General features: G+C 46.8%; 1 protein-coding gene across 3 annotated transcripts; it reads left to right on the plus strand.

Moving 5' to 3' along the window:
* Positions 1-244: 244 nt before the first annotated feature.
* On the plus strand, positions 245-21,994 carry ASPDH (aspartate dehydrogenase domain containing). Of its 3 annotated transcripts, none has more exons than XM_081884407.1 (8): positions 245-409; positions 10,661-10,725; positions 12,233-12,377; positions 14,586-14,670; positions 17,903-18,052; positions 19,661-19,887; positions 20,001-20,140; positions 21,784-21,994. In XM_081884407.1, exons 1-8 carry the CDS (start codon positions 399-401, stop codon positions 21,819-21,821), a joined length of 861 nt encoding a protein of 286 aa, XP_081740533.1. In that variant the 5' UTR covers positions 245-398; the 3' UTR covers positions 21,822-21,994. The 3 variants fall into 3 exon arrangements, with proteins under 3 accessions (XP_081740533.1, XP_081740535.1, XP_081740534.1); XM_081884409.1 differs by lacking the exon at positions 245-409 and adding an exon at positions 2,980-3,048; XM_081884408.1 differs by lacking the exon at positions 245-409 and adding an exon at positions 3,306-3,417.
* The last annotated feature ends 1,833 nt before the right edge of the window (positions 21,995-23,827 follow it).

Raw genomic sequence — 23,827 nt, forward strand, 5'->3', positions numbered from 1 at the left:
TCTCCCTAGGGAGGCTGCGGACTCTCCTTCTTTGTGTGGGATGTGAAACACAAGAGCAGTCAAGTACAACATTCCTAGAGTGAACATGTTTACACATGGGGAGGAATGTTTGTCCAGCCAGCAGGTAAACTTCCTGTTTCCTTCTAGGCTGGGACAGACTTTCGCTGCATGTGACTAGAGGTGGGCGTGGCCTCACCTGTGCAGGTAACGACAAAAGCACAGGGCAGGGCAGCCATCTCTCTCTCTATGACTACTTTCCTCAAAGAAGCAACATCTGCTTAGCCAAAGATGCTCTCTTGGCCTCCAGCCAAGGGAGGACAAAGGGACTGTCTCTTTATGGGATAGTTTCCAGGTGTATGTCACTTTTCTAAACTAAGTCTGCCTTCTGGGATCCGATTATGAACAGAATGTGAGTAAACTCTTTTTATACTTTTATAGAAGACTGTGTCTGTTATCTTTTATGAGGGAATAAGGGGAAAATACCAGAACAATTATTATAGAGGCTTTAGCGAACCTGAGCAAACGCATCCGCTGTGTGTTTAAAAAGGGGAATGTTACTCTGCTATATTGTGAACTTGTTAACACAAGTTGGAAAGGCTATAATCAAACAATATATCCTCTCCTGCATCCCTGAACATTCCCACACCTTGGAGGTTTTTCAGCAGAGGTTGTGTGGCCGTCTGTCATGGATGCTGTAGCTGAGATTCCTGCATTGCAAGGCGTTGGACTAGATGACCATTGACATCTCATCCAACTCTACGATTCTGTGATTCTACAGACACAGGAATAATCTTTCCTGCGCTTGGGAACCTTGATATTGCATGGAGGCTCCTAAATGTATTCAGCTGAACAGTTAAATACCGTATTTTTTGCTACATAAGATGCACTTTTTTCCTTCTAAAAAGTAAGGGGAAATGTGAGTGCGTCTTATGGAGCGAAGGACGCTGCACAGAGAGGGAGAACTGCGCAGTGCCCCTTCAGCGAAGCGCTTCTCCTGGCTTCTACCTTAGCCATGCGCAGCCTCTTCGGGCAGGGGGAGCCTTCATCCCTCTGCCCTGAAGAGGCTTGGCACAGCTATCCCGGAAGCCAGAACAGCCAGAGGCTATCCCAGAAGCCAGATCCCTCTTGCTGTTCTGGCTTCTGGGATTCAGAATATTTTTTTTCTTGTTTTCCTCCTCCAAAATCTAGGTGCGCCTTATGGTCTGGTGCGTCTTATAGAGCGAAAAATACGGTACATTCCTGCTCAGTGTGGCAATGGTGGAATAGGAACTGACATGCATAGTGGAGCTGAAGGGAGAGCTGGCATGTGCTTCTTCCTATGCAGGTTTGGGCAAGGACACCTGAATAGGGTTCTGGATTCCCTGTTAATTCGTCCACTCATTCCTTTTCTCAGAAAGTTCAGTCTGCTTGATCCCATATCACTTTCAGAGCAAACTTTTTTCCGTGTGCTGCAGCCAATTTATCGGTTGTCTGTGAGTTCACCGGGGCAAATGTGCAAATTCAGCATTTGTCGAGCGTTTGGGCGAGGGATGAACAAGCAAAAACGCAAGTTTGCAAGTGTAGGAGGAAGAGGGATAAATGAAGGGGAAGCAGGCCAAGGCTTATACCAGGACAGAGAGGGACAATAGTCAACAGAAACATTATTCATCGGAACTAGCAGTCATTCCAAGCACGGCCCAAAACACAACGGGAACTTCAAACGACACAATCAACATCGCATCTGGTTTGTCCCTTAGCTGAAACTGGAAGCGTGTTTGTGGATGTGAGCAAATGCTAGGGATGGATAGACCTGTCAATTTCAGTTCCGCTGTTTCTTATTTTTTCAGTCTTCAGTTAGGCTTGCCCCATGTCCACATCACTTTGCAGAAAATAAAAATCCTCATGAGAACTCACCAGTGCTTTGGTGCATGTTTCTCCAAATAAACAGCTTAGCAAGCAATTTATCTTAACATAACACATTTTTACATGCTATGCTCCCTATTTTTTTAAAAAATGCAAACTTTCCCCTGATATATATTCATTTGTGTACTTGTTGCCGGGTCCGAGAAGTGCAGATTTAGAAGAATAGCTCGGTTTTGGTTCATGTATTTTTTTTTGCGGAACTGCCAATTGAATAGGTTAATCGGACCCCTGACCATTAGGGCCAGTCATGGCCGACTCTGGGGTTGCGCGCTCATCTTGCTTTATTGGCTGAGGGCACCGGCGTACAGCTTCCGGGTCATGTGGCCAGCATGACTAAGCCGCTTCTGGCGAACCAGAGCAGCGCACGGAAACGCCATTGATCTTCCCGCCGGAGTGGTACCTATTTATCTACTTGCACTTTGACGTGCTTTCGAACTGCTAGGTTGGCAGGAGCAGGGACTGAGCAACGGGAGCTCACCCCATCACGGGGATTTGAACCGCCGACCTTCTGATTGGCAAGTCCTAGGCTCTGTGGTTTAACCCACAGCGCCACCCGTGTCCCTTTGCTAATTGAATAGGTTCGCATTAAAATGTGAAATGAGCGGTACTTCTCCCCCTGTCTTTAGTGAATACACAAGAAGCTGCTCCTCCTTTATAAATATAATTTTTATAAAGCCCCTAACAAAACACAAAGCTGGAATCCTACACATACATAGCTGGGAGTAAGTCTGACTGATCTCAGTGGGACTTCTTCCGAGCAGACATGAATAAGATTGCACTGCCAGCCCTAAAGTGATGCCCCTGGAACATTGCAGTACTTGGAAGTGCAGGGAGCGTGTAATGACAACATAAAAATGCTACCTGTGGCAATTAATCTGTGACGACGCATTCACATATCCAAGTCATTATTTGATGCTATATAGCCAAGAAGCAACGGCAGAGTTTACGAGGGAATTTCACTAGCTGTCTTCTAACTAATGCCTGCCTGCCAACAACCCATTCTCTGGGGAATCACAGGCCCCAGGCTAATAATTAACATCCTCCAGGGATTAATTGACCAAAGGGCACCAATACAAATAAGTCCTCTGTTTTGTGCTAGTATCCTGCAGTTGCCTGAGTGCCAGAGAATCAGTGCAACCAACTCAGGTGAGTCCGTTCAAAAAGTGGAGGGGTTTGGGGGCCTATAGGCAGTGGCGTAGCGTGGGGGGTGCAGGGGGGCCAGCCGCACCGGGCGCAACATCTGGGGGTTAGGGAAATCCACGGGTTGGGGGCGTAAATCCATGGGTTAGGGGCGCAAATTACTTGCCTTGCCCCGGGTGCTGATAACCCACGCTACGCCACTGCCTATAGGTATGGGGCTGGTGGAAGGTGAGATATAAAGTCTGTTTCGGATGGTGAGTTATTAACTAACTGGAAGGATAAGACAAAGAAATAAAGAGAGAGGAATGGTAGCTAATACAGACATTCCTAGACTACAACACCCATCATCTATGACAACATATGGATGGCAGATGGGTAAGGATGGAAGGATTAGTCAATCTCACTCACATTTCCAATCTTCCAAATTTCACGTTTCTGCAGCAAGTGGTGGATTTTGTTTTTAAATACCCATGAAAATTCTTCAACATTTTAGTACGGATTTCTTCTGATGAACACAAGTTTGCATGGAGTTTTGACTAATTTTTGCGAGCAATTTCCCATAATATAATGAATTTCTGCATGTTGTTTAAACGCATGCATTCATTTTAAATGCACATTTCCCCTGGGTATATACATTTTTGTAAACCTTGGATGGTTAGAGAAATGCATCACAACATTCGGATAAATGCAAATTTCGAAAGATGGGGGCGTTTCGGTTCTCATATTGTTTTGGAAAGTGTGATCACTTTTAAAGGCAAAGAAGACGTTTTAATGGAAAGAAGGAGAAGTCCCAATGGAAGGAAGAATGGATACAAAAACTTATGGAATACGCAGAAATGGCAAAATTTACCGAAAAAATAAGAACTCAAGATAACAAACTTTTTATAAAATAATGGAAATGGTTTATATTGATATTTACAAACTGCGAACAGATAAGAAAATTGGCAGGCTTAATGTAATAACCTGCAGTTTTATAAGAGTATACATTTAAAGTAGATGAATAAATGTTTAAGTTAATTTGGAATATGCAGGAAATATAAAAAATAAATTTAAGGAACCACAGAAAGAGGGGGAAGAAAGTCAAGTTTAGAAATGTTAAAATTATTGTAATGTATAAAATTGAATATATATATATATATATATATATATATATATATATATATATATATGTGATGGGACGATGAGCTGCTTGTGCGTAAAATGCAAGTCCCTCAGAGTTTGATCAGGCTTTCAAACCTCTGCCTGTGACGGAGCCCCTCCAGCATGGCTGCGTCAATCACTAGTAGAATCCGAAAGTGGCTGCTTTCGGAAACGTTTCCAACATAAAAGCTCCTTAACGGAAACACGTCGTCTGGCCTCTCGGCGTGACAGTTTCCGTCGAGGTGTGGGTGTCCCTATAGGAGGTCCTGAGACCTCCCCACTGGTTTCGCTTGAAGCGTCTCTGAGCCATCCCTCCGACTCACTTTCCCTTGGAGTTCTTGCTCGCCCTCTACTGGTTCCCTCTTCCGCTGCTACTGCTCTCTCAACCTCAGGGAGCCTTTGCGCCTCCGGCGCTTTAGATGTCAGTTCCCTGACATCCACCTCCCCTCCAGGGCCCCCTTCACCCCCTCCCGTCTCCTCTCCTCCTGGCGGTGAGGAGGTAAAACCCTTGAAAGAACCTCCCTCATCTTCCGACGTCGCGAACACTTCCTTCCACTTGTTGCTGTTCCTAATCTCTAGGTACTCTTCGTCATCAGAGTCCACTCCCTCTTCCAAGTCCGACTCCGCGAACCCTTCCATTTCCTCTTCCTCATCGGTGGTGCCGAAATACTCCCTCCTAAACCTTGCTATCGGCTGAGGTTTCCTCGGGAACCTTTGATGGAACGTTTCTGTTAAAACCTCGTCATTGACTTCCTGCGCACTTACCCAGGTGTTTTCTGACTCCGGTTCCCCTTCCCACGCCACTAAATACTCCACCTGATTTCCCTTCCACCTGGAATCGAGGATTTCCGCTACATGGTTGCGGCGTTCCCTCTCTTCCAAGGCTGGTCCCCTGACGTGCTCCCCTTCACCTCCTCCCCTGTATGGTGACAGTAACGACCTGTGGAACACTGGGTGCAATTTCATGTGATTGGGTAATCGGAGTTTGAACGCTACCGGGTTGACCTGCTGAATCACCTCAAAGGGTCCCAATCTTCTGGGCCTCAGTTTCTTACAACCCCCTTTGAACGGCAACCCTTGGGTTGACAACCACACTTGATCCCCCACCCTTATGGTTTCACCTTCCCTTCTGTTCTTGTCTGCCTGCTTCTTATATTGTGCCTTAGCCCTTTCTAAGTTGAGCTGGAGCTGCTGATGGATGGCTTCCATCTCTTCTACAAAATGTTCAGCCGCTGGGACGCTCCATCTCTCCCCTCCTTCCCCTGGAAATGCCCTGGGGTGACACCCGTAATTAGCCAAAAAGGGACTCATCCCTGTGGACACATTCTCCGCATTATTGTAGGCAAATTCTGCCAACGCCAACTTTTCGACCCAATCGTTCTCTCTGTCATTGACATAACACCTAAGATATTGTTGAAGAATGCCATTTGCCCTTTCCGCCTGCCCGTTGGTTTCAGGGTGCCGGGCAGTTGAAAAATTGACTTCCACGTGTAACAAGCTCATGAGCTTCCTCCAGAACCTGGAAGTAAATTGTTTGCCTCGATCTGAGATCACCCTCGAGGGAGCCCCGTGCAACCTAAAGATATGTTCCACAAACAACTTCGCCGTTTCTTCCGCTGTGACTGCATGTGAGCATGCTACAAAGTGGCACATCTTAGTTAACAGGTCTACTACTACCATGATGGCTGTTTTCCCCTTGGACCTTGGCAGATCCGTCATAAAATCTATTGATATCGCTTCCCAAGGCCGTTCTGATGTGGGTAAAGGTTCTAATAACCCTGCCGGCGCCCTTCTTTCCCCTTTGGCTCGCTGACATTGGTCACACCCTCTTACATACTCCCTTACATCTTCCCTCACCTTAGGCCACCAAAATTCCCTGGTAACCAACCACATGGTCTTGTGTTGCCCAAAATGTCCCGCCGTGGGGCTATCATGCAACTGCTTGAGTACTCTCCCCCTCAATTCACCTTCGGGTATATACAGTGCCCCTTTGTAATACAATGCCCCATTTCTTTCCTCAAAACCTCCGGGGCTCTCGCCCTCCCCCCTGAGACCTCTGAGCTTATCCTGGGCATATTCATCATTTTCCGTTTCCTCCACCAGTTCTCGTTGCCCCACCATCGCCGCCCCACACACCCAGCGGTCCTCCGGGATGACATGTCTCTCTTCGATCACCCCCTCCCCTTCCCAATATTCTGGTTTGCGTGAGAGCGCGTCCGCCCTGACGTTTTCTGGGCCTGGCACATAACAAATCTCAAAGTTAAATTTGGAGAATTCCTGTGCCCATCTCACTTGTCGTTGGTTGAGCACTCGAGCTGTTCTCCAATACTCTAAATTTTTGTGGTCGGTGCACACTTGCACCTTGTGTTGTGCCCCAATTAATAAATGTCTCCACCTCCGGAATGCTTCGTGAATGGCAAGTAGTTCCCTGTCATACACCGTGTAATTCCTCTCGGACTTATTCAGCTTCCGCGAGAAGAAGGCACACGGTCTCCACTCCGACGCACTCCTCCCCGGTTGAAGAAGGACCGCCCCTACCGCCCGGTCGGATGCATCTGTTTCCACTCTCATGGGTTTTCGTAAATCCACATGCAGAAGTTGTTCTTCCGAGGCGAAAGCCCTTTTCAGTTCTTCAAAGGCTCGATCCGCCTCTGCCGTCCAAACAAATTTCTTCTTGCTGCTGAGACAGTCGGTGATGGGCGCCGTCAAGTGGGCAAAGTTCTTGATGAACTTCCGATAAAAGTTCCCAAATCCCAAGAATCTTTGCACGTCCTTCTTGGTCTTCGGTGTCTTCCATTCCAGTACCGCTTGGACCTTGCCTGGATCCATGGCCAATCCCTTGTCTGACAAGCGGTACCCCAGGAATTCCACCTCCTTGGTATGAAACTGGCACTTCTCCAGTTTCACCCACAGCTGGTTGGCTTGCAGCCTGCCCAACACTTCTCGAACGTCCCTCACATGCTGTTCCTCATTTTCCGAATACACCAACACGTCGTCTAAAAAGGCCACACAATTCTTGTAGAGCAAAGGTCCCAGAACGTGGTTTATAAAAGCTTGAAAACACGCGGAGCCCCCTTGTAGACCGAAGGGCATAACGAGGTATTCAAAGGCTCCCAACGGGGTAAACATGGTGGTCTTCCATTCATCTCCCTTCCTTATGCGTATCAGATTGTACGCCCCCCGCAGGTCCAGTTTTGTAAAAATCTTTCCCTTCCTTACTCTGGTCAAAATGTCATCAATTCGGGGCATAGGGAAAGCCAGGGGCTCCGACACTGCATTGAGGGCCCTGAAGTCACACACCAGTCTCGGTTTGTCTGTGTTCTTTTTGTCCACAAAAAACACTGGGCTGCCCCCCACCGCTCGGGACTCTCTGATGAAACCTCGCTTCAAGTTTTTGTCAATGAACTCCCTCAGCTCCTGCATCTCCCTGTCTGACATGGCGTACAGCTTGCCTACTGGGAGTTGGGCCCTTGGGAGTAGGTTGATTTGACAGTCAAAGGGTCTATGCGGTGGCAGTTTGTCTGCTTCCCTTTCGCTGAATACGTTGCTCAGATCTGCGTATTGCGGGGGCACCTTCCCTTTGTCCATCACTTCCATCCCCGCTAGGGTGACTCTGTCTCCTCCCGAAACCTTCCCCTCCTTGCAGTGTTCTAGGCAATGCGCTGACCCAAAGGAGACCACCCTCTGATGCCAGCCCACTAGCGGATCGTGTAGCGCCAGCCAGCTCATCCCCAAAATGATGGGCGCTCCTCCCAGGATGGCCACATTAAACGCTATCTGTTCGGTGTGCCTTGCCACTCTCATTATCATCGGGACAGTCTGTTGGCTAACTTCTCCCCCCAACAGCTCTCTGCCGTCAATCGTAGTCACCTGCAAGGGGTTACTTAAAGGGATAGTCTGTATCTGGTGCTCAGCTGCAAACTCCTTACTCATGAAATTACAGGAGCTGCCTGAATCCAAAAGCGCCTTGACCTTTAGTGGGTGTCCGTTTGGCAGTTCTAGTAACACCTCTATCACTAAAGCGGGTCTGGGGGGTTCTGGCATGGGCACTTTCATTGCTCTTTGGCCTGGCTGCTGTGCCCCAACGGTGGCAGCCAGGCGTTGGCTTTTACTTGCTCCTTGCCTTCCTCTTCCTTTCCCCCAACAGCTCCTGCCATCCCTTGCCATTCCTTTCTTTGTGGGCAAACTCTGGCAAAGTGCCCTGGCTGTTGGCAGAGATAACATCTCTTGGCGCTCTTTCCCTCCTTTTTCCGCCCTTCACTGGGATTTGAAACTGCGCGCGCCCGCGCTGTTCCAACTTCCATCGGCTCTGCCGGCGGGAAAGGTGGCTCTGGAATGTCTGGAATGCGGAACTCCCTCCAACGGTCTCCTTTCCCTTCCCGCTTTTCCATAGCCCTCGCCTCCTGGCGCGCTCCTATGGCCAGCGCAGATTTGGTTAACTGGTCCATAGACTCCGCCCTGGGGCCCCGGGAAAGCTCATCTTTGACGGTTGAAGAAAGCCCCTCTTCGAAAAGCATTTGGATGGGCTCCGCCGATAGGTCCCACCCCAATTTGTGAATCAACATGGTAAATTCAGTCCAGTACTCACGGACAGATCTGCTTCCTTGCTGGCAAGCCATTAACTGCCTTCGCACCACCCCCTGCTCAATATCGCTGGAAAACATCAGGTCCATGGCACGAAAAAACTTCCTCGTGTCCTTTAAGATCTCATTATTCGCTGCCATCAGGGGTCTAACCCAATCTTTCGCCCCGGATTCGAGATGGCCAATCACATACGCCACTCGCGATTCCTCATCGGGGAAGTCATCAAACTGCAAGTTTAGAGCGTATTGCATCTCTGTTCTAAAGGCATGATAGTTCCTGGGATCCCCCCCGAATTTCTGCACCAATCCTGGCACCTTTCTGGCGAGCGGGGTGGTTTTCTCCTTTCCCTTTTCTGCATCCTGAGCCCTCCTCTCCTCAAGCCTCGCCGTTTGCAGCGCCAACTGGATCTCCAACGCCCTGTACCTTTCTTCCAGGCTTGGACCTCCTCCAGCTGCTCCTGCTTCCCCGGTTCCGGCTGGATTGCTCATGATGCTTCTCCCTGCACAAGCTGGCTTTCGGAGACTTTCGGATTGCTGTGATGGGACGATGAGCTGCTTGTGCGTAAAATGCAAGTCCCTCAGAGTTTGATCAGGCTTTCAAACCTCTGCCTGTGACGGAGCCCCTCCAGCATGGCTGCGTCAATCACTAGTAGAATCCGAAAGTGGCTGCTTTCGGAAACGTTTCCAACATAAAAGCTCCTTAACGGAAACACGTCGTCTGGCCTCTCGGCGTGACAGTTTCCGTCGAGGTGTGGGTGTCCCTATAGGAGGTCCTGAGACCTCCCCACTGGTTTCGCTTGAAGCGTCTCTGAGCCATCCCTCCGACTCACTTTCCCTTGGAGTTCTTGCTCGCCCTCTACTGGTTCCCTCTTCCGCTGCTACTGCTCTCTCACCCTCAGTGAGCCTTTGCGCCTCCGGCGCTTTAGATGTCAGTTCCCTGACAATATATATATTTGCTGAATAAAAAATCTGCTCTACGCCAAACCATAGGTTCCTCACCCTTGATACGGAGGCAGACAGGTGTCAATGGTGGCAGAAGTAGAACAAAATGTAAAAGAGAAGAAACAGGGATGCACGATTCGAAGGATGAACAGGGAAGGAAAGACAGGCATATTTTCTCAGGGCTCCTTCACATGCATGCCTATCACGTGATGAAGCAACATCAACTGATGTCTTGCAGGCGCTATCATACCATCTCAAAACATAAATGCTTTTCAGCGGAATCCATTCACACAGATCCAGCTGCGGCTGATCAATTAAATGAGTAATGAGAAATCTAGTGGGCGTGAAGGTGAAGAATCGGCTCTTAAATTCAAATAGCTGCTCACTCTGAAGTGTCAAACGGCACAGGAGCTCTTTCTCTCTTTGTACATCTTTTTATACGGGCGCACACAGAGAGCACCGCAGGCGGATGGTTAACCTGTACAAACATGCAATCCACTTTAAAATTTACAATGGGTTTTCATATTTGCTTTATGCAAATATTATTGCTACAATTAATATTTTTCGCCTTGGGAATCCAAATTAAGATGAAGCAGTGAGTGTTTTGCCCAGTGGTGAATTTGGGGTGCGATCCTGCATACCAATGCTGGCCCTCAAATATTGCTGGAATACAACTCCCATCGTCCTTGACCATTGGGCATGCTGATGGGGCCTGATGGGTGTTGGGATCCAGCAATGACTGGAGGGCCAGAAGTTGCTTTGCTGTGTACACTTACATACCTTCAAGTAAATACCACTAAACTCTAGGGGCCTCAGGTTTCAAGTAGACATGTATAGGATTTCACTGTTAGATCTGTGGCATAAATATGGGTAGGCATTCAAACCCTTTCAGTCCCTGATCCATGCTTCTCTGCAGTGAACAATATCACATATCTGTTGTTTTCTTAAACCAGGACAGGCAGAATGTCTGGGGACCAAAGGAGAAGACGGGTTGGAATTGTGGGCTATGGGCATCTAGGTAGGTGGTGTTTCTTGACAATTTCCCTCCTCTGTCCATCTGATTCTTAAGATGGCTTTCCTAGGCAATGTGTTTTCTCCCTTTGTTGAGTACCTTTTCCCACTGTCCAGTCCTCTATTATGTCTTTTATTTCAAAATAAAATTTAAAACACACACACACACAATGTGTTTCATAAAACATTTTATCCTGTCCTGTTTTGGAAAAGACCTGATGATTCTCAGAATACTTGTTATATTTCCATGTGACATTTGGAGGTCTGGCCCACAAACTTGATGATAAGAGTCCTCTGTACCAGTGAGTTTGTGGGCCAGAGTGGCTGAGAAACTGAGAGACCTGATGGATCCTTCCACTCATGCCTCACCATTGACTATCCTGGCTGGGGCTGACGGCAGTCCGACAACATTGGGAAGGGTGCAAGTTCCTCATTCCTACTAAATTAATTGTTTCTCTGTGTGCCCCTGCCCTGATTTGTGCTAGAGGTGAAAGCTAGTGGGGAAGTTCTTTACTTCTAAATGTACAGAGATGAGGGTGGCGCTGTGGTTCTAAACCTCTGAGCCTCTTGGGCTTCTCAATCGGAAGGTCGGTGGTTCGAATCCCTGCAATGGGGTGAGCTCCTGTTGCTCAGTCCCAGCTCCTGCCGACCTAGCAGACACCAGTGCAAGTAGATAAACAGGTACTGCTGTGGCGGGAAGGTAAACAGCGTTTCTGTGTGCTCTGGTTTCCATCATGGTGTTCTGTTGTGTCAGAAGCGGTTTAGTCACGCTGGCCACATGACCTGGAGAGCTGTCTGTGGACAAACGCCGGCTCCCTTTGCCTGAAAGCGAGATGAGCGCTGCAACCCCAGAGTCGCCTTTGACTAGACTTAACCATCCAGGGGTCCTTTACCTTTACAGTCATATTTCGGGTTGAATGTGCTTCAGTTTGAACACTTTCGGGTTGCACTCCGTGGCAACCCAGAAGTAACAGGACATGTTCCTCCAGGTTTCGCCACACGTGCATGCGCAGACGCTAAAAATGTCGTCATGCGCGAAAGTGGCAAAACATGATCTGCACAGACGCGTCGTCGCGTCTTACGTTCTATTCAGGATGCTCCGGAACGGATCCCATTCGCATCCCGAGGTACCACTGTACTTCTGAATGTATTACTTCTTTAAGAAGAAAATAATTGCTTTGCAGGATCAGAATAATATCTTCCTGTTTTCCCACTGTGGCCAGACAGATCTTCCTTGGCACTCACAAAACAGGGCATGAAACTGTTTCCTTCGCTGGGAACTCGAAAAGATGCCACCCAAAGGACAAAAATGAGCTCTGCATCCTAAGAGAGCACCATTTCTCTCTCTCTCTCTCTGTCTTTGTTGTGATGTTAGTCTGTGTCAGAGTTTGAGAAATCCTGGGAAATGGTGCCAGGATTTAGTAGACGGGCATTTGACGGGGCAGCAGGTGTTTGAGACACAGAGCCAAGTTCCTGGATCTGTGATACTTTTCTGTTCCACTTTCTGTCTCCAGGCCAGTACCTGGTAAAACGGCTACAAGATGACGGACTCCGACATGGGCTGGAGCTGGCCTTTGTTTGGAACCGGGACGCCAGGAAGCTGGTGGGGACAGTGCCAGAGGAGCTGCAGCTGGAGAAGCTGACGGACTTCTTGGAGCGGTGAGCAAGCAAGCCCAGCCAGGACCTGGCTGCTTTCACACGTGTGTGTGTGTGTAATTGCGAGGATAAAGAAAATGAACCACCATGAACCATGGGTGTAGCCAAGGAGGAGGAAGGGAGGGGCAGCTGCCCCCCCAAATAGATAAAAATACATAGCTGAGGTTCTGTCCCCCTAACGAAAGGCTGCCCCCCCATACACAAATCTTGGCTACTCCCATGCCACAATACTTTGAGATAAACACTCAGCCTGCATTCCCCTGTACACCTACCTGGGAGTAAGTCTCATCGATCTCACTGGCACTTGCATCCAAGTAAGGGGGAATTTATCTTTCCATTTCACTTTTTGCAATCTTAAATTTTGGTTCCCCCACCTTTCTGCATCAGCCTGTGATATATATACAGTCGTACCTTGGTTGCCACACGCCTTGGAACTCGGACATTTTGGCTCCCAAATGATCAAAACTAGGAAGTGACTGTTTTCAAGTGTTCTTTTGGAAGCCGAACATCCGACCAGGCTTCCGCAGCTTCCGATTGGCTGAAGGAGCTTCCTGCAGCCAATCAGAAGCTGCAATTAGGAAGTTGAATGCTTTAGAAGTCCAACGGACTTCCGGAACGGATTCCATTCGACTTCCAAGATCCGACTGTATATGTTTTAAGTCCTCAGGAAAATTCACCAGCATTTTAGTGCAATTTCTTCTAACAGACAGTATAATTTTTTGTATAATATACAGTGGTGCCCCGCAAGACGAACGCCTTGCAAGACGGAAAACCCGCTAGACGAAAGGGTTTTCCGTTTTGGAGGCGCTTCGCAAAATGAATTTCCCTATGGGCTTGCTTCGCAAGACGAAAATGTCTTGCGAGTTCCTGCTGGTTTTTTCCCCTCCCCCCTTTTTCTAAACAGCTAAGCCACTTATCAGATGATCCGCTAAGCTGATAAGCCGCTAAAAGCCGCTAAACCGCTAATAGCGCTAATCCACTAAGCTGTCAATGGGCTTGCTTTGCAAGACGAAAAAACCGCTATACAAAGAGCCTCACGGAACGGATTAATTTCGTCTTGCGAGGCACCACTGTATACATTTTTGCAACAAAGTATCGCCTAATATATTTTTATATGTTATTTTCATATTTTCATACACATTACTTACCTGGAGAACTGTGTTGCAAAATTCAGAGGAGTGTGAATTTCAAAGGATGTGTTTCAGTTCATATATCATTTTGGAAAGTATGAATTATGTAGGTTTACCCTAAAATGTGAACTGAGTCTCGTTTCTCCCCCATCCCTGCATCCAAGCAAGCAGTCCTAGGATTGCACTGACCATTCACAATGTTGCCAAAGCTCATTGACAGAGCAGATACTTTGCATGCCAAAGGTTTTGTTGTTGTTGTTGTTTGTACCCCACCCATCTGACTAAGTTGCCCCAGCAACCTAATCTGGGTGGTTTCCAACATATATAAAAAAATTAAACATTTAACTTTAAAAAAACTTCCTTATACAGGGCTGCCTTCAGATATCTTCTAAAGGTTGTATAGTTACATATCTCCCTGATATCTGATTGGAGGGTGTTCCACAGGGTGGGTGCCACTACCGAGAAGGCCCTCTGCCTGGTTCCCTGTAACTTCACTTTTTGCAGTGAGGGAACTGCCAGAAGGCCCTCAGAGCTGGACCTCAGTGTGGGGGCTGAGTGATGGGGTGGAGACACTCTTTCAGGTTTACAGGCCCGAGGCCTTTTAGGGCTTAAAAGGTCAGCACCAACATTTTGAATTGTGCTTGGAAACGTGCTGGAAGCCAATGTAGGTCCAGTGTTATATGGTCTCGGAAGCCGCTCCCAGTCACCAGTCTCACTGCCACATTCTGGATTAGTTATAGTTTCCAAGTCACCTTCAAAGGTAGAGCGCCTTCAAAGTCACCTTCAAAGGTAGAGCGCATTGCAGTAGTGCAAGCGGGAAATGACTTGGGCATGCACCACCCTGGCAAGACTGTGCGCAGTCAAGTTGGGTTCAATCCCCAGCTTCTCCAGGTAGGGCTAGGAAAAGTCTGGAGAGCCACTGCAAATCAGAGTCGCCCAAAGATGGGGGACTTCAGGGTGGGGGGCCAGATTGCCATTCCCCACGCCTGCCACTAAAGTTTGGCTTGGACCCTCATGCAGGGTGTCCTTGGCACAATTACAGATCCAGCCATCTTACCATGCCTCTCTCCTCTCTCCAAAGGCGGGCTGACGTCATCATTGAAGTGGCCCATCCCTGCATTGTCCAAGATCACGGGGAGTCCTTTCTGAAAGCTGCAGATTTCATGGTAAGGGCTGCAGGTGCCTTCAGAAAGAGGCATCTGGCACCAGGACACCCCCTTCAAGGTGTGGTTAGTTTTAGCGCCTTTCTGACCTTGGCTTGGTTCAATGAGAATCATCGTTCTCCTCCCCACACACACACTTCTGCCTTGCCCTAAACACATTTTTATTCTTCCCATCAACACAATCCCCTGGGTGATATACAAAACATCCCCCCCCCAAAGGTAGAATACAAAATATAATCCAAATACTGTAAAGCAAATCCCAGTATCAAACAAATTATCTCCCCCATCAACAAAATCAGCATAAAGGCCATATGATATAGCCTAAAACACAGCATCAAAAGATCTAAATTGCATGATACAGGTAGTATTGAAAGAGCCAGGAGAATAAAAAGGGTCTTCATTTGACACAGAAAAGGTGTTATTGCAGTTGCCAGGTGAGTCTGTCTGGGGGGAGTGTTCCATAACTTTCCCCTGCCCCAGGGGCCACCTGCACCCATAGTTCTTGCCTCAATCATAGAATCACGGAATTGTAGAGCTGGAAGGGACCTCTAAGGGCCATCTAGTCCAACCCTCTGCAATGCAGGAATCACAGCTAAAGAATCGCTAATGCAGGCTTCGTCAAACTCGGCCCTCCAGATGTTTTTTGGCCTACAACTCCCATGATCCCTAGCTAGCAGGACCAGTGGTCAGGGATGATGGGAATTGTAGTCTCAAAACATCTGGAGGGCCGAGTTTGAGGAAGCCTGCTCTAATGGATGCCCACCTAACCTGTCTCAAAACTTCCAAACGAGGAGAGTCTGCCATCTTCCGAGGTGGCCTGTTCAGAATGTTCTCCCTAAAGTTTTCTCAGGATCTCCCTTCTTGTCATTTTCATCCATTGGTTTGGGTCCTCCCTTCCGGAGTAGCAGAAAACAAGCTTCCTCCATCTTCCATGTGACAGCCCTTCAGATATTGGAAGATGGCTATCATATCATATCTCAATCTTCTCTTCTTCAGGCTGAACACACCCAACTCCCTCAACCGTTCCTCATCAGGCTTCCAGATCCTTTATCATGTTGGCCGCCTTGCCCTGCACACTTTCCAGCTTGTCAATATACAAGTCACCTGGAAGCAAATGAACCTAACCATGTGTTGGCAGCTGGCTTCATTTTAATTTATTTTTTAATGTTCTGGGCTGGCAAATTGTAAGTGAGGCTGTTCTGGTGCTGTTTGTATAACATAAACCATCCTACAGATTTTGCCCTTTCTTTACATTTGTCAATGGTTCTGCACTGTGCAATAGTGTCGTTGTGAACCAGTTTTACTGTGACCAGCCATTGGCATTGTGTGTATTGTGTGTGTGTGTGTGTGTGTGTGAAAGAGAGAGAGAGAGAGAGAGAGAGAGAGAGAGAGAGAGAGAGAGAGAGAGAGAGAGAGATTTCTCTCACCTATTTATTTTGTAAAGCTTTGTTTTCTTCTGCTAACAGCATAGTTCTGGTCTAGAGCTCAGAAATTTATAAAAATAACCACAGGAACATTTAAACATCACACAGTGTTATTTATAGGGACCAGACAAAAGACAACAACCTCCAAACACTCCAGATGATTTTTGGTGGCCAGACAGAAGGCCTGCAATAAACAGAGACAATTTGGGCTTGTCCTATTAAGGGAACATGCATGTTCCTTTTCATTCAGCCTCCCTCCACCCCTCGCCCACGATTCAAACCTCACAAATCTAGCATCTGTCTTTCTCCGCTTCTGCCGGAAAAGTTTCTCATCTCAGCCTTGACCGTGTTGTGCAAATAGATTTTTCTTTTGTCTTCCTATATGCTCTTGTGGTTAAAGCCGCCACAATCCAAAAAACCCCAAACAGTTCTGCAGCTGCTCCAAATCACTTAAAAATAAACAAACCCCCAAATTAACTTTTGGCTCAATAGATGATGTTGATGGTTCTGTTGCCCTTGGGAGATGCCTGTGAAATGGGAGGCAGGAATCGAACCACACAACAGTAGCAGATGGTGCTTCCTTGTCTCTTCAAAAGAGAGGGTGGAGAGTGATTTCGACTAGTACGCTTTGCATGGTTGTCCATCGCTTGGATGCTGAATCTCAACAGGTGGCAAATGGACCAGATTTGAGGTCTTGAGGGCTCCTCTTCCTGCTTTACATTTTCTTTCCACACCTAGGAAGCTGCCTGATGTTTAACTGATTCCCCTTGCTCAATACTAACTATACTGGGGGTGGCTGACATGGTGTCTTCCAGACTTTCGTTATGCCACAGAAATCTCTGTTCCTGCCTCTCTCCTCCTAAAACCTCCCTTCTTAAAATCTTTGCCCCTCTCAGGAGGTCCTACACACAAGTAGGAGTCTGGCAGAGACACATGCCCGACTGGCATGTTCTCTCCCTCCTGGTCATTTGTTCGGGAGAGTCAAAAGCTTTCTCCAGCCCAAACATCACACTGACTGAAACAAAGAGGCATCAGAACACTTCAGGATCAGCAGAGTATAGGCAGTCAGCGTTCAGATTTAGTAGTGCAGCAATTTAGCTAAACTATGTTTATTTACATACCGTATTTTGTGCTCTATATAAGACTCACTTTTGCCCTCCTAAAAAGTAAGGGGAAATGTGTGTGCGTCTTATGGAGCGAATGCAGGCTGCACAGCTATCCCAGAAGCCAGAACAGCAAGAGGGATCGCTGCTTTCGCTGCGCAGCGATCCCTCTTGCTGTTCTGGCTTCTGAGATTCAGAATATTTTTTTTCTTTTTTTCCTCCTCCAAAAACTAGGTGCGTCTTAAGGTCTGGTGCGTCTTAGAAAGTGAAAAATATGGTATGTACACTCGGAGCATCGTAACTCAGCTCCTTCCTCTTCAGCATCAGACAGCAAAGAGAAAGGACAAAGGACAAATGACCTACATCACGGAAACACAGTAATACAAACATCCTGTCTCTGTCACTTCCCACAATGTGGAATGAAAACATACACCGTCATGTGATATAAACAACCCCATGACTGCAACACGGGAAAAGAATCCTAACAGGCCCACCCCCACTGCTTATCCCACTGAAAATGAACTTCCTTCCAACCCCACTGCTCTGGTCAGATGCTAATTTCTCCCACATTCTGTCTGCATTCAACAAAATAAATTATTTGCCATTAAATAAATGGGGAGGAGTAGCCAGTCTCCTCCCAAATCAGCATTCTCCCTCTAGCTTTCCAACACCAGCAGCTGCAAAGTAAATGTTTCTACATTCTCCTAGGTGGGATCGCCAACGGCCTTGGCAGATTTAGACACCGAGCTTAAATTGCGCAAAGCTGCAAGAGAGGCTGGGCACACCCTCTATATCCCCAGTGGGGCTCTATGGGGTGGACAAGACATCCAGAGGTTGGATGACGGAGGGTTGCTTCAGGTAAGATCCCAGAGAGGGGCATCGCATTGGCAATGTGAGTAGGTAAATGGGAAGACTGGAAAGAGGAAGGGGGTGTGGCAGTATATTGACTACCAGAATTGATTTGATTGATTGCAGATTTATAAACCACTTGATCAAAAAAGGTCTTCAAGCAGTGTAAAAACATACGTTTTTTGTTTACATTGTAATCCTGGCTTTATTCCATGAGAGAACTAGGTGGTAATGCCCAACTGCATCACATACTCTTAAATCATGCCCTATTATGAAATATTGCTAATCCAGAATTTAGCAAGTAAATAAGCAACAATTTGACTTTTAGAAGACATCTGAAGGCAGCCCTGTTCAGGGAAGTTTTTAATGGGTGGTACTGTAGATAGCTGTGTTGGTCTGCCGTAGTCGAAACAAAATAAAAAAAATCCTTTCAGGTATCTGAAGAAGTGTGCATGCACATGAAAGCTCATACCAATAACAAACTTAGTTGGTCTCTAAGGTGCTACTGGAAGGATTTTTTTTATTCAATGAGTGATGTTTTATTGTGCTTTTAATATTTTGTTGGAAGCTGCCCAGAGTGGCTTGGGCAACCAAGTCAGATGAGCTGCATATTATTATTATTATTATTATTATTATTATTATTATTATTATTATCATTATCATTATCATTATCATTATCATCATCATCACTACAGTGATACCTCAGGTTACATATGCTACAGGTTACAGACTCTGCTAACCCGGAAATAGTTTGTTAACTCTCAGCTCCCTTGGCAAACTACAGTTCCCATTATTCTTGGTGGGGGGACGTCATGACCATTAAAGTAGTATATGGTGTGGGTGCGATTTATAATAGACCTGTTCTTTTCTCTACAAACCTGGTTTTGGGGTTAGTCTGGAGAGAGCCAAACCACAAATTCAGGTTCAGAGGCACGCTATGCCAAACATTGGCTTGGTTCTGTGTGGCACAGCAGCAGATCAAAGGAGGAGGAGCAAAGCAGCCGTGATCTCCTCTCACACACCATACACAATATTCCCTTCTCCGCAAAGCATATTCTCCTCTCCACAAAGAATCCTGCGGACTGTAGTTCACTAATGGTTCTGTGAGCTATACTTCTGTGATGCGTAAGCTACTGTTCCCAGGAATCTTTGGGCAGGTGCTTTGAATGTATGGTGTGTACCCAGGTGAATAATACAGTGGTACCTCGGGTTACATACGCTTCAGGTTACAGACTCCGCTAACCCGGAAATAGTATCTCCGGTTAAGAACTTTGCTTCAGGATGAGAACAGAAATTGTGCTCCAGCGGCGTGGTGGCAACGGGAGGCCCCATTAGCTAAAGTGGTGCTTCAGGTTAAGAACAGCTTCAGGTTAAGAACGGACCTCCGGAACTAATTAAGTACGTAACCCGAGGTACCACTGTATTATTATTATTATTATTATTATTATTATTATTATTATTATTATCTATACTGAAATGTTTAACTGTTTCTTTGAAGGTTCATTAAATCTTCCTGTCGCACTTGCCATCCTTTTCTGTCACACCACACCCCTTGAAAACCTCTGGTCTAAGTGGCTGGAAGGCAAATTCTCTGACTCTTATCCTTCCATCTTCTAGGCACTGACTGTTACAATGGTGAAACACCCCAGCAGCTTCCGACTAAGTGGGCACCTGGGGGAGCTTGCGAAAGGTGCCCAGCAGGAACGTGTGGTCCTCTACGAAGGCCCTGTGCGGAGGTTGTGTCCCTTGGCTCCCAACAACGTCAACACCATGGCAGCAGCCTGCATGGCCGCTCCCAGCCTGGGCTTTGACGGCGTGAAAGGCTGTCTTATAGCTGACCCCAAGTGAGTCCCTGGCCTCTGGCTGCCGGGCGGGTGAGAATGTTGGCAAACGGACAGCGCCTGCCACCATCCTACTTAAAAGCTCCAGTCTAACTGACTGCTCTTCCCCACCACAGCCTCCCCGATTACCATGTGGTGGAGATTGAGGCCACTGGACAAGGCGGCTTCTCCGTCAGCACGAAGCGCAAGAACCCAGCTGCCTGTGGGGCTGTCACAGGGGCAGCCACTTTTGCCGCTTTCTGGAGCAGCCTGTTAGGTGAGGATGAAACCCTCTAGTCCAGCATCCTGTTCTCGGGGAGGGCAGTCTGGCGCCAATGGGAAGCTTGTAAGCAAGATCTGAGTGCGACAGCAACCTCCCCACTTCCAAATTCTCCAATATGATGGTGCCACGTTTTGCTCTGATCATGACTCTTAATGCTAACTGCATCCTTGTATCCTCCAACACTTCTCCGATGAAAATAGGGATGTCTTAATCAATAATAAAAGGGACGCAGGTGACACTGTGGGTTAAACCACAGAGCCTAGGACTTGCCAATCAGAAGGTCGGCGGTTCGAATCCCCACGACGGGGTGAGCTCCCGTTGCTCGGTCCCTGCTCCTGCCAACCTAGCAGTTCGAAAGCACGTCAAAGTGCAAGTACATAAATAGGTACTGCTCCGGCGGGAAGGTAAATGGCGTTTCCGTGCGCTGCTCTGGTTCTCCAGAAGCGGCTTAGTCATGCTGGCCACATGACCCGGAAGCTGTACGCCGGCTCCCTCGGCCAATAAAGCGAGATGAGCCCCGCAACCCCAGAGTCGGCCACGACTGGACCTAATGGTCAGGGGTCCCTTTACCTTTACTTTAATCAGTAATAATAATAATAATTTTACTATTTATACTATTGCATGCCCTCCAACATTTCTCCAGTGAAAATAGGGAAGTCATATTCAATAATAAGAATAAGAATAATACCCCGCCCATCTGACTTTGTTGCCCTAGCCATGCTGTGTGATTTCCAACATACATAAAAACCTAATAAAACACTAAACATTTAAAATAACTTCTCTTCGTGTGGCTCGGGGGTTGCATAACTCTATACCCTCCAACATTTTTTCTGGTGAAAATAGGCAAGTCCTAAGGAAAAGCAGGACATTGTGGGATCAAATCAGAAACCGGGATGGCTGTGTGTGTTTAGAAGCAGATGACTTCTGTGTGGCTGGAACAAAGGTTCCTCATGGAGAGAACGCAGCCCTCTGGCTGGAAAATGGTCCCCATCCCTGTTATATACCAATAGCAAACTCATTCTCCATGTTGAGAAGAAGAGTTTGGATGTGATATCCCTCTTTATCACTACCCGAAGGAGTCTCAAAGTGGCTAACATTCTCCTTTCCCTTCCTCCCCCACAACAAACACTCTGTGAGGTGAATGGGGCTGAGAGACTTCAAAGAAGTGTGACTAGCCCAAGGTCACCCAGCAGCTGCATGTGGAGGAGCGGAGACGCGAACCTGGTTCCCCAGATTACGAGACTACCGCTTTTAACCACTACACCACACTGGCTCTCAGAAGATTATGTAGCCAAAGCAGAACCCTCTGTGCACAAAAAAGGGAGGTGTCTGCATGCTTGGGGGAACCCCAAGGTTTGCAGCACCCATCATCATCATTTTTAGTGGGGGAAAGTCCTAAGGGGGTGGGACTCACCCTCAAAAGCAGCCCATAGAAGACTGAGCATGGGAACAGCAAACTCCATCTGCTCACCTGGAAGCAAACTCCATTGATGCTGAACACAATAGGACTTCTGGGTAGAAGTGTATAGAATTACCCGGTTCATCTTGTGTTGTCTATTGTGATGTCTTGAGTGGCCCTGTTGGGTGATGGGGTTTGGCAGTTCTTTGGGCTCTGACTTTTCTTTACCTTTCCACAGTGTGCCAGGGCCACGGAGGCCGAGTCTATCTCTGCTGAGCTTTATTGCATCTGTTCTCTAGAGGATTCACAGACGATCTCCGTGGCTGCCAGAGGTTCAGTTGTAGGGAGCTGAGATGGCCGGGAAAGAAGAGACATACCAGCTTCAAACCCCGTTGCATGCCTTTAATCCATCAACTCTGTAAACATCCATCTATCTCTTCCTTCTTCCATTTCCAGCAGCCTTCTTGTCTCGCACCCGCCGTCCATAAGCAATCTGGATTCTGCAGTCCTGTGTACACTTACTTAGGAGCAAGTCCCATTTGGCCTATTAGAGAGATGCCCTCAAGAGTCTTTCATATGATTCAAGGGTGTTTTAGAGGAACAGGGAAGGGCTCTTCCAAGTGCCACTCACGGCAATATTGCAGCAACACTGGCGAGTTAAAATATCCCCCGGTGATTGAGGAGCAGACGGAACACATATTATTGTCAATTAGAGAAAATGGAAGAGATGTGGGGAAAGACCAGGGGAGATAATCTGACTGGCCTTCCTCAACCGTTATACTAAATATCTAATTATAAGAATATATGAGTAAAGAAGCCTCTTAACCTGGCTCGTTTTCCCCCTCTTTCCCCTTCCCTTTTAAAAAAATACTCATTAATACTTCAATTTCTCTCTCTTTTTTACTTGGCACTGTTTATTATTGATTAGAGGCTACAACCCAACTTAGGAAGACTTGCATTACAGTTCTAAACAGGCTTACAGAGGCCCACTGAATTCATTTTTTAAAAAGATATTTATTAAGGTTTAACAATTACCCAAAAAAACACAAAACAAAACAGACAATAATAATAAAAAAGATTACAATACTTCAAAAATAAAGGAAAATACAATACTAAAAAGAAGAAGAAAAGGAAAAAAAGAAAAATAAAAAAGAGAAAACGCGAAAACAATACAGTTAAACAATAACATTTAAAAACAATAACATCCAGTATTTTCATATCTTTATCTTTCATTTACTTATTTCCATGACTTCCTCGCGCCTCCTTTTTTGTATTCTTAATTCATAATTGTTTCAGCAAGTCCTTTCCCTCTTTCTCAGATTTCGTTCCATAATTTATCTTAACGCAATTTAACCTCAAATTTTACACTGTAACCCATTAACAAACCATTTGTTGGAGGCCCACTGAATTCAATGGCACTGAATTCAATAGTAAAATATGCTTAGGCTCACGCTGTTAGTTTATTGGCAGGGTCCAGGGTATCATCTGAAAGCACACGAGGAGACCATCTTGTTGAAGATAAGCGGTCTGGGTTTGATCAGTGGCTGGATGGGTCACTAACAGGGAACCACACTTACAGGATCATGGAATCTTATGCTGCCTTGGGTTCCATGATTGAAAAAGAGTGGGATAGAACTGCGATTAAATAAATAATATTATTAATAATATGGGATGTAACCTGATTCATCAGTTAAGACTGCCTCACATTTGTACAAAACAAAAAAAAATCCTTCCAGTAGCACCTTAAAGACCAACTAAGTTAGTTCTTGGTATGAGCTTTCGTGTGCATGCACACTTCTTCTTGTTTTGACTATGGCAGACCAACACGGCTACCTATCTGTAACTGGAACTATGGAAGGCATCACATTTGTACAGTCATACCTCGGGTTGAAGTAGCTTCAGGATAAGTATTTTCGGGTTGCGCACTGCGGTGACCCAGAAGTAGCGGAGTGTGTTACTTCCAGGTTTCGTCGCTCGCACATGCGCAGCTCAAAATGTCACGCGCAGGCACGGAAGTGGCAAATCGCAACCCGCGCATGCACAGTCGGTGGTTGCGTTCACTTCTGGATGCAAACAGGGCTCCAAAACAGATCCCGTTCGCATTCAGAGGTACCACTTTAGAAGGATGAAACATGACATCTGAAGAGAAGACACTAAAACGAATGACTGAGAATGGCCATTGAAATATATTGGATGGCCCTGAACAGCCACATCACGGTACACCAAATTTCAGAATGGGCCTTTAGAATGCCATTGTTAAGAGTGCATTTTGAGGAGCACTT

Source organism: Podarcis melisellensis, assembly GCF_964234715.1.
Source record: "Podarcis melisellensis genome assembly, chromosome: 13".
In the NCBI taxonomy this organism is placed as follows: domain Eukaryota; kingdom Metazoa; phylum Chordata; class Lepidosauria; order Squamata; family Lacertidae; genus Podarcis; species Podarcis melisellensis.